Raw genomic sequence first — 11,410 nt, forward strand, 5'->3', positions numbered from 1 at the left:
CATCCATCCATCCATCCATCCATCCATCCATCCATCCATCCATCCATCCATCCATCCATCCATCCATCCATCCATCCATCCATCCTCTATCATGTTAGGACGTACTTTTTTTGGGGGAGTTAGCCATCACAGAATATTCAGAAATGTGTTTTATTTGGGGATTCTCTTTCTCATTAAGATGTCTACGATCTTAAAATATGGCTGATGTGAGTTCTTTAAATGCTGAAAAGCACATGTGATCATAAGGACAAAAGAAACACCTGCTCCTCACTATCGTCAAATGTCATTTATTTAAGCTATTGAGAGTGAAGACGTATTCATCTGCTAGAAGTTCAGCTTTTAAAAAAACAATTTGGAAAATGGTAATTGGGAAGGAATGTGGCATTGACCACTTTGTACATGGGGTGCAGCCACAGTGTGCTCTTCACGTGAGGAGTTCTGGTTTGCCGGTCCCTCTGCCATGTCCATACAGGTGTTATTTACACTTTTATGTGAACATGCAATATGCCTGGGTGATGGCTGGCTCGAGGAAGAAGCCACACTGACGCCTGTGCAGATGCTTCAAAGCTGGGCTTCTGTGAGCTGAGCAGACAGCCACTACTCCAGGGGAGGGTCCTGCTGTCCTGCATCCTGCTTCCTGCGTGCTGATTGTTCTGCTCTAGTCTTCACAGGTAAATGCAGTGCTGTGTTTTGTAGGAAGCTACTTCTTAAAAATAAGAAAGGGGAGTTTTGCAGCATTTTCTGAGGTGGAGCTAAAAGAGCACCCTGCTGCAGCATTTTCCACATCGTATATTTTTTTCTTAGCCGTGAAATTCCAGCAGATTGTTATGCAAAACAGTTTTGTGTCTCTGTGTGATGGGGAGACAGCTGTTAGTCCTAATGAGGAGTGCTATCGCTACAGTCTTTCGCTGATTGAGACCCACGGAGGGATCGGAATGTTCCAGATCAGGCAGTGGTGTGCGGTGAGGAGGTACCACGCTGTCAGCTGGAAGCACATGCTCGACTGCTCTTTGCGACAAGATAAATGAGTTGGCTGGAGTTTGCAGCGTCTGAGCTTTTCCAGTGAGTGGTTGTGGCACTTGGCTTCCCACGGGACCTAGGTCTGAGGGTGCCTTTAAAACGACCGCCTCCTTGCCAGTCTCCCTTTGATGCCCCACAATACCTGTCAGGATTGTGATTTATTAAAAACCAAATGTCTTTCAGCATTTCATTAACATAGGGTTAGCGGTCTTTTGTGGAGGCTTTTTGCATTAATTTAGCAGAATGTTAACTGAAAATTTAACTTGGCAAAATCCCCCTGAAGAACGTAGTGTAGAGACAAATCACAGCCTATGTGTACTTGTGCCAAATCTCTGCCAGGAGTAGCTGTTCCAGCCCTACGTGACCTCTGGCTTTCAGGAATGCAACATCCCATTTCTAGTGAAACACTTGCCTTGTTTTTTATTTTCCAGAGGGAATTCCAAGTGTGCCATTGAGTCAGTGTCCAAGATTGCTTTGTCTTTCCTTCCTTCTTTGGTCCCAAACAGCCTCCTGCAGGAGTTTCTTCTCTGTGTCCTTTCTGGTATAGTCTGGTGGCTGCCATTGGACCATTTCTTTCTTTCTTTTTTTTTTTTTTAAAGATTTCTTTATTTATGCATACAGAACTGGGGTACAGGCCAGAGGTGTAGGGGTGTTGAGGGGCTTCACCAGAGTTAAGAATGGGGAGCAGAACAGGCAGATCAACAGAGCACACTGCTGAGGGGAGCAGTGGGTATGTCAGGAGAGGTCTGGTTACCTCCCGGGGTGGGAATCGAACTTTTGCTGAAGTGGCTTTCGCTTCTTAGTGTTGTGCTTTGACCTGCTGTAACACCAGGGAGGGCTCACTGGACCATTTCTGAGGGGATGGGACAGAGACAGGGAGGTTGCACACCCCCATGTGCACAGAGTGGGCCTCCAAATGACAGTGGTGCTCAAGTTGAGATTACTCTGGTTTGTACTTAGTGGAGATTCGAGTGTTGTATATTTTCTGGTGGAGCAATTGTACATCTGAGGGTTGGGTTGGACTTGGATTTTCTGAACCTCTGGAGTTTATTTCTTGTATTAGGCTCTAAGTGAAATAAAGGTAGTTTGAAATTATTTTGTTTAATAATAATATGTTAACTATGTTTGATTTATTTGCTGTTAACTTTCATAGTTTTAAAAAATAATAGCTCTTAACTATCCTGGGAAGTTGTTATTTAGGGTCACATTTTCTAAGGAATATATGAGACTTTCTTTACTCTTTTTTTCCTTGTTATTTAGTAAATTATTTTTCCTGCTTTCTTGAGGTATAATTGACATAAAAATGAATATATTTTAGATGTATAATGTGATGACTTGATGTATATGTTATGAAATGATCACTGCAATCAAGCTAATTTTAACATCTGCCACCTTACATAATTACTCTGTGTGTGTAGTGAAAAAACTTCTTGGCAAATTTCAAGTATGACGAGCAGTATAGTTAATTATAGTTACTATGTTGTACTTTAGATCCCAGGACTTTCCTAATCTTTATACCTTTATTTATTATCTCTTCATTGTTCTCATAACCCCAAGACTCTGGTAACCACCATTCTACTTTAAATTGTGGGTACTATTTTAGAAGTGAGGTCATATAGCATTATTCTGACTTACATCACTTAGCATGATGGTAAGTGCAGCCTGTGATAAGGCTTGATTTCCTTCATTTTCATGGCTGAGTAATATTCCCTTGTCTATATACCGTATTTTCTATAGCCATTCATCCATCCACAGGCATTTCATTTATTCCCATACTTGGCTGTTGTTAATAGTGCAGTTGTTTAAGCAAGAGGAACAATTATAGGGTAGAAGAAATTTCATTGCTATGTCTCTGATGCCCTACCTTACTGCCAGAATCTGTCACTGAGACCATGCCTTTACTATGCAATGTGGACAGAACTTTTTTCTGTAGCCTGAACTTATTGATAAGATTCTCACCCTTTGTCCTTTATTTTTAGTACTGTGACCTCTGCCGTCTTTACCGTTGGAGATAATGTTGTTTCAGGCAGTGATGATCGCACTGTGAAGGTCTGGGATTTAAAGAATATGAGGTCCCCCATTGCAACTATTCGTACAGACTCTGCCATCAACAGGTAAGGAAACTAAACTGCCTGTCACAAGATTTGACTTGAAAGGACTGACTGTTATATAATGTCTTGCTATAAATTTAGGGTTTAACCTATGGTACCTTGGGAAAATGGTTTCGACTTTTAGGAAAATAACTTTTATTAGTTTCAAATACTGAAGTATAAGTATAAAATCAGGTGTCATAAGTCTTGTAAGGTTAAGAATGAGCCACTTGAGGACAAACTTGATAGTACTTTTGTTTTAATTTCCATGTAGTACTATTTACTATTTACGTGCCATATAAGTGACTTAGTCTCTATTCTTAGATAGAATGCTACCTTGAATTTGCAATGGTTTTGCCTTAAAATGTGAACAGTATGACATTTTCTACTGCATGACAATTTGTAAGCTCAAAAAATTAGGCTGTCATTGTTTTATAGCCCAGTTTTTTTCTGCTTTGCAGGATCAATGTATGTGTGGGCCAGAAAATCATTGCCCTTCCACATGACAACCGACAAGTGAGATTGTTTGATATGTCAGGCGTGAGGCTAGCGCGGCTTCCCCGCAGTAGTCGACAGGTAATTGTGCTGTTGACATATGTATTCATCACAAAGAACTTAGAAGAACTTGGCTTGTACATGCTAGATCATCACAGTCAAACAGAAATACAACTTGACCCCTCTCCATATTTTATGTTTTCTAACATCCACTTTTAAGAAATTAAGTTTTTGCAATCTGTTTTATTTAACCAAATAATATCTGTAATATAATTTCAACAGGTAATCATTATAAAATGTTAGCGAGTATACATTCTTATTTACTAAGTCTTTGAATGCTAGAATTTTATTGGACATACTTGATCTGTGTTTGTAGTTCATAAAACCTAACATTGAAAATATTTCCCAGTAGCTGAATGGAGCATGAGTTTTAAGTTTAAACTTAAGTAAAATTAAATGTTCAACTCATCAGTTTCACAGCCACATTTTCAGAGCTCCTTTGTGAATATGTTAGTGGCTACCCTCTTGGAAAGCACAGTCTTTGATATTTGCAATTGGATTTATGCAATCTGGAAACATATTAAATGATAAGAATTTAATGTAGTCAAACAGGAGCAGTGGTGGTGCTTTTGGAAGCACTTTATAAAAGAATCCCAGCTGGGCCTCCCTTGTAGCATAAGGGGATAATTCTCACCACTCTGAAGGTATGGCCAGCCACTGCGGCATGAGTTCAGTCTGCAGCCAGGGAGCTAACCCAAACAGCCCAGCAGACTTTTCCTGTCTCAACTGCTATTCCCCTCACAGTGTTATTTCAGTTGGTCTGCCTGTTCTGCTCCCTACTGTGTCTTTGGTGAATCCTCTCACTGTCTTGCATTTCTGGCCTATACCCAGAATGCATAAATAACTAAAATTAAGTGTTTTTTGTTTTTTTTTAAAGAATTCAATTTAAAAAAACAAAAAAAGGAAGAATGAACCCCAACTTGCATCCTTGGCCAGAAAACCACTTTCCTAGGCTTGTCACCAGGACAAGATGACACTCATCTTAATGCAGATTTTCTTATTCAGCCTAGATGATATGCTGGGTCAAGGCCTAGCTAGGAATTTTGACAGAACCTAGTTGGGTGTGGTGTTTGGGCTGCCTTCCCTTCTCTTGGAATTTGTGATAAGAACTGAGGTACCAGGTCAGACCTACTAGATCAGAATTTTTGGGAGCATCAGGAATGGCAGTTAAATCAGTTCCTGAGAGTGACTTAAAGTCTGAGGGTCTGAGTCTCTGCACAGGTGGCTCAGTCCCCTCTCCCTTGTATGGAGGGAGCTGTGATCTCTGCAATGCCACTGCTTGTCAGGGCAGCCCCTTTTGGGCATTTGTGCTCACTGAGCCCTCTGTATGGTTGCCGTTGACTTTGCTTGCTTTGGCTTCTTCTGCATGTGCCTTGACTGCGGTGTGGTGGAGAAGCCAAAATTCCCTCTACTTGTCACCAGTGTGTCTCCACGTGACAGTGTTCTCCACTCCTGCTGCCTGACTGCCTTTTGCTATAGGTCTTTGGGGTGAAGGGCTTTATAGTACAGCTCTCAAGTTGCAGCTGGCTCTTTGGTAGGTGTGACTGCAGAAGCTATCTACCTTAAGCCGGGCGGTTTGGAGATGGATTGTATGGGAGGATCTGCTCCCAACTTAGCTTTACCTTTTTCTTAAAATGACCAGTTTTCGGCCCTCCCTGGTGGCGCAGTGGGTTAAAGCACTGCACTGAGAAGCTAAAGCCACTTCCGCATGAGTTCAAATCCCGCCTGCCCCGGAGGTGACCACAAGGCGGGGCAGACCTCCCCCGACCCCCCCGCCTCTCCCCTCAGCAGTGTACTTCGTCAATCTGCCTGTTCTGCTCCCCACTCTGTCTCTGGTGAAGCCTCTCACCACCCCTGAGCCTCTGGCCTGTACCCCAGTTCTGTATGTACAAATAAATAAATCTTTAAAAAAAAAAATGACCAGTTTTCTAAGAATTCTCAGCCCCTGAGGTGAGGCTGCATCTGCCACTCTGGCCCTTCATGGCTATTTCATGTGTTGTTTCACTTTATGTACTGAGCTTTTTATTCTTTGAGCATGCATTGTAGAAAACTCTTAAAATTAGAGTAGCTAAAAAGGGCAACCTAATAAATTGCTTGTCCAGGGGAAATTTTCTTGTTTTGGTAACTGCTGAATATCATTGATATAATATTTAAGCTGCTTCTCTAACATAGTTCCTTTGAATGTGTTTATATGAGTTAAATAAAATTGCTATACATAATGAAATTCTGTATTTTGAAATAGAAATGTTATGTGTATGCATATAAGATTTCTTTGAGAATATTTTCCTTTAAAATAATAAGGTCTGAGCTATTCTTGGTGGTACTGATATTTTTAATTATCTGTAAACTTTATCCTTGTTGAAGTTGTAGAACTCTACTGTGCTTAAATTTATTCCCTCCTAAAGTGAGTGGTATTAAAGAGTAACACTTGACTTCAATTTAAACATTTAACATTCCTTCAGATAAAGAAACAAGGTTTTCAGGTACTGACACTCAGAAATCCTTGGGTTAAGTGTCCCAGCTTCTTTCGACTCACATTTTAAAAAGAGAAAACAATAATATCACTTACTTGAACTTGCTAGAATTAAACTTACTTGAATTCTTGCTAGCTAGAATTAATGGTCTTATGATGTGATAGTTTAAAAGTGTTTTTCTTTGGGAAAGTTTAAATGACATTTCCCAAAGTGTGTATCAAACAAAACAAACTTTGAATGTTAAGAGGAATTACAGGAAAGAAGGTTCTATGGTACAGTACCTTTGTAAAATGTAGGCTTACAAAAAGCAAGTAGGGCCTTTTTATTTTTAAAGATTGATTTGTTTAAGATTAATTTGTTTATGCATACAAGAACTGGGGTACAGGCCAGAGGTGTGGGGGGGTGAGAAGATTCACCAGAGACAGAGCAGAGAGCAGAACAGGCAGATTGATTAAAATACACTGCTGAGGGGAGCAGTGGATGGGTCAGGAGAGGTCTGCTGTGCCCTCTGGGTCACCTCCCTGGCCAGGGATCGAACTCGTGCTGCATGGCTGTGGATAGCTTTATAGTGCTGTGCTTTAAACCGTTGCACCACCAGGGAGGGCCTGGGCCTTTATTTTAAGAGGGCTTTTAATCTTCTTGACTCCCAAGAGTGTGTGGAGCCTTCTGGGTAGGTGATCCCCTGTCCTGTGGGACTCTGCATGAGCTTTCCCTATGGGCGTCTCCTGTTGTCATGACTCATCTCCTTACTGGGACCCCCGTTCTGTGGCTGCCATGGTCTTTCCCTTAACCAGTTGCTAAGTACCTGGCTATACTGTTTTTATAGTGAGGGCCTTGAGCTTACCATCTTTGATTAATTCTTGTTCAGAGACTTGATTTTATTCCAGTTAATAGATGTATTGTTAATTTTTAAAGTTATTAAAAAGAAATGGTACGCGAGCTTTTGTGACCTTCTTTATGTGGCTTCCTTTCGTATGACCTGTTTTCTTCCCCCCTTAAATGTGTAGATAGTGTTGTTGGGAATGTGTTGCAGAAGGGAATTTTCTGTCATTCTTTTGTATGTTTCATTTACTTAGTTTGTCAACTTTCCTCAAATGTGTTTATTTTGTGTAAACACAGTGATGACAGTGTATTCATGCTTTCATATTAGCTTACGTCTCTACCTGTACACCAAGTGTGTCTTACTATAAACTTCACAGATATTTAGAAGCATGTTTTCCTAACATTCTGATATTTAATTGGAATTCCTGAAGATGACAGGAATCTACTTGAAAGGTCATTTATCTTACCCTTGTTTTATTTGGCACCAAATGTATTTTTCTAATTCCTTTATTACCTGAACCAATTATTTGTTAAAATGGCATTTGAGATCTTTGAGTGAGTTTCATTTAACTTGCTCCCAAATATCATCTAGCCTCATTTATTCACTTAAAAATTTCCATTGATCATTAATTTTTGTCTGCGGATCTTCCTCATTTTCTTTTAAAAATTATATTTCCAAGAGGCACTAAGGATTCATGTCACAGGTTTATTTACAAACTAAACTCGGAATGCTAAGTTCAAGAGTAGCTTTTCAAAGAAATTACGCTTCTTAAAATGCTCCTCTTTAAGTGTCTCTTGGTCAAACAAAATCATCCTTGTTTCTTAAGCAGTTGCTGTCTTACTATGAAGAAAAGGTGCAACAGATCCAGAACCAAAGCACACAGTTACCATAATAACTTTCATTTGTTTTCCACTGAAAATGACAAATTCTTCTCTGGGCTCTCCTGTAAGGGCTTCTCCAGGCCACAGAGGCAGTGAACCTCCCTGCCCCTAAATAGCGCAGGTGGAGGCTCTGCGCTAAAGATGGAGAGACTGGGTGGGAGAAACGGCAGCACCTCAGCAAGTTCTCCTTTCTCCTGAGCTTGCACCTTTTTGTGCTAGCTCATTTTGTTAAAAGAATCATTAAGTGCTTTGCTGTGTCTCCTTTAATTCATCACTTGTTCTCACTCATTCATTTTATTGCGGCTTTTCTACTAGCACATCATCAAACCCTGATTCCATGCTTACTATTTGTGACTCACTTTGACTAATTTCTTGTGTTAATTTTTTTTTTCTTTTAGTTCAGTGTCTTTGAGTGGTACAGTTGTTAATTTGGCTGAAGTTTTGTAGCTCTCATGCTTCAGGGATAATGCACTAATTCTGTTTATGTGATTGGTAATAGGGCCACAGAAGAATGGTGTGCTGCTCGGCCTGGAGTGAAGACCACCCCATGTGCAATCTGTTCACCTGTGGGTTTGACAGGCAAGCCATTGGCTGGAACATCAACATTCCTGCATTGTTACAAGAAAAATGAGGTCGCCAGCATTCCTTAGTTTTATAGTTTGCTATAGACCTTGTGACTGGTGCCGGCTTTTCTCATACTGATCAGCCATTTTTTGTGTGCTTTTACCCTCAGAAGGGTGATTTGTGTATGTTCTTTTCACATTGTACCAAGCTTGCATGAATGTACAGAAAATGTGTGGTCATGTTTTTTATTTTTCTCTTGTATATGTTGGCATCCTCTGGTCAGTAGAAATGAAGCCCCTCTCCCTACATAGCACCTTGCGTGTTTTAAGTTACTGGCATTTGACAGATGACAGGAGGGCATTACATTTGTGTGAGTTAAATGTGAACCTGTGTACTTAGTCTGTTGCATTTCTGGAATAATACATACCTACCTTGTACTGGGCAGGTTGCAGAGCTGTGTTTGTGTAGGCTTGATAAATGGCAGGAAAGAGCAAAAATTTTATGTTTACTTCTCTATGAGGTTTCAGCATGTGCTATCATGAATCCAGCTTCAACTATACATTCTATTTCAGTTCAGTATAATTAGCTGGGTTTTAGAAGACAAGAAAATAGCATAGAATGTTGAACTATAACATTGGGGAATTTCTTGTGAAAAGAAAAAGGTTCTGCTCTTTTATAGAAAATCATTTCAATCTCCTGAAATTTCATGAGCAAATTCTAAAATAGAATGATTCTAATCACTGATTTCAGATATTAAGCAAAATTTAAAGCACTTTAGTTTATAGTTAGGGTTATAAACAGTTTTTAGAAGTTTCAAATGACTTATCCATTGAATGTGACTTGACCTTTTTAAGAAGGCCCTGCTACCTGAAAACAAAACCTTATTTATTTTCTACACCCTTTGGTTTGCATATTTCTAAATGGGTTCACTTCGTTGGTGGTATGTGAGAGCCAACAATGCAAATAAATGAGTACTACCTCAAAAATAAATGCATTTGGAAAACTTGGGAGTCTCACTGTTGCCTAGCTAAAGCACTTTTGACTGATAGCTGGAATACTGAATTCAATTCAGGAGGCAAGAAAGACAATCATGGCAAACCTGTCCTGAAAATAAAAGGTTCTTTGGTTAGGTTGACAAGGGGCTAGCCAAAACAATGGCTTGCAGGTAACAAGATGCTTTTGTCTCAGCAGCCAGGACACCTCTCAGTGCCAATCCTCCCACTGCCAGAGTGAGCCTGTCACTCTTGCCTTCTTAGGAGTTTCTGTCATCTGGTATTTGTAAGTTCATGTTTCTTAGTAAGTTACAGTTTTGATAGACATCTCAGTATACTTCCTCCCCATATTTTTAATCTTTTGACTATGTTCGCTTGGAGACTGACCGTGTAGAAAAAATGGTCCTGGGTGACCCCTGTTCTCTGTTTCCTGTTAGTGCTGGCAGGAGGACTGGCTGGCACCTGCTAGAGTGCCTTTGGTGTGTGGTATGTGAGTAGAGTGGGAAGGATGTCCTTGTCTGCACTGACCCAAGAGTGGACACATCTCATAGTGGCCCTGTGTGCAAGTTCTGCAGTAGCTAATCTTAGGAACTTAAGTTATGTGCCATTGGAATAATGCCATTTTGAAATGATTCATACAGGCCTTTTTGGGAGGGAGGGGCCAGGAAAATCCATTAATGATGTAATAGGAATTGTAGTTGCTGCTAAAGAACAAATAGCAAATTTCTTAGAGCAACTTTAATTTTAAAACTCAAGAGCTTGTGTTTTAAGCGCATATTTCTCCTGGCCCCACTGACAAAGAAGTTAGGCACTGGGTGTGCCCCGAGTAGTGCGCACAGTGTCTGATTGTCGTGGCGCTACACCCCAAAGATATAGGCACCATGGCTTCTGAAGGATAAGTTGCACAGCCACACTTGGGTTCCTTTTTGTGTTTCAATTTGAATGTCTGGGTGTCTTAGAATCATTGTTAGAAGCATTACAAATTGTATACAACTATCTAAATCAAACGTAAAGCACCAGATGTCTGCCAGATAAAAATTTGAAGTTTAAAAAATGTGTATTTGTGATAGCCATTTAGTTTTGTACAGATGAACATGCTTTATGGCCAGCAGCTACCCACCTTCCCTCACTGATTGGGGGAAGCGACATTCTTACTGTCTCTATTTGGTGGTAGACTTCATGGTGCTCGAACAAGTTCTCAGGAGCAGGATATGATACTGCCGATGGACACCACATGGTCCCCTGACGTGATTCCATCTAGCTGCTCTGTGCCTTGTGCTGGTGTTCTCAGGAGTCATGAAGGAGATTGGGGCTAGTGAGTGCATGTATATGCGAGTCTGTGTGTGTGTTCTAGTGTGTAGCTGAAATTGAGTCATGTGATCAGTCACATGTGATTTCATCTGAAATAGTGCTTGAAAATGGAAACAGTTTTGTTAAATGCTGATGTGTCCAGAATTTCATTTAATAATGGAAGGAAAATATGTGGTCACTAAAAATGTGTGTTGATAGAGAATGCATAAGAGATGTGTTGATGGACAAAGCAACACTTTCTCAACCACTGCACATTCATTTCTGTAGAGTCCAAAATTCTTGTACATAGTTTGGAATTTTGAAGAATCCTGTGTAAATCATTTGTTACTTAAATCTGTGAAAAATGTTTTTCTTTGGGGGGAATGTATGTATTTGTAAGTGTTACGTGGAAGCAAGTGTTTTTATTGTATTGATGTAATTGTTTTTAAGTGTTTGATGTCTTTATTGCAATATGATATTCATTAAAAACCATGTTCTGTAATTATTATTGTAATTATGTTTTATGTATTAGGAATCTTTTTATTTTTTAGCTTTTTCACATTTTGCTTTTATGAAGCATTGTTATTGGCTATTAAACATAAAAGTGATGTAGAAGTTGAGTAAATAGTATTGTCACTTGAGAAATTTTAATTTTAGACTTAACAGATCAGTTGTATCTCCTGTTAGGCTAAAGCTAAATGACACATACTTTTGCTTCTTC

The 11,410-nt window shown here is 39.9% G+C and overlaps 1 protein-coding gene across 1 annotated transcript in view; it reads left to right on the plus strand.

Moving 5' to 3' along the window:
* Positions 1–11,185, plus strand: part of WDR37 (WD repeat domain 37) — a 61,647-nt gene extending 50,462 nt beyond the window's left edge. Inside the window, exons 12-14 of the mRNA XM_012731389.1 lie at positions 3,000–3,134; positions 3,572–3,686; positions 8,343–11,185. Coding sequence (XP_012586843.1) covers positions 3,000–3,134; positions 3,572–3,686; positions 8,343–8,474 — 382 coding nt within the window. The 3' untranslated portion in view covers positions 8,475–11,185. The remainder of the gene's footprint in view (positions 1–2,999; positions 3,135–3,571; positions 3,687–8,342) is intronic.
* The last annotated feature ends 225 nt before the right edge of the window (positions 11,186–11,410 follow it).

This window comes from Condylura cristata, unplaced genomic scaffold (assembly GCF_000260355.1).
Source record: "Condylura cristata isolate star-nosed mole 26May11 unplaced genomic scaffold, ConCri1.0 scaffold00030, whole genome shotgun sequence".
Classification (NCBI taxonomy): Eukaryota; Metazoa; Chordata; class Mammalia; order Eulipotyphla; family Talpidae; genus Condylura; species Condylura cristata.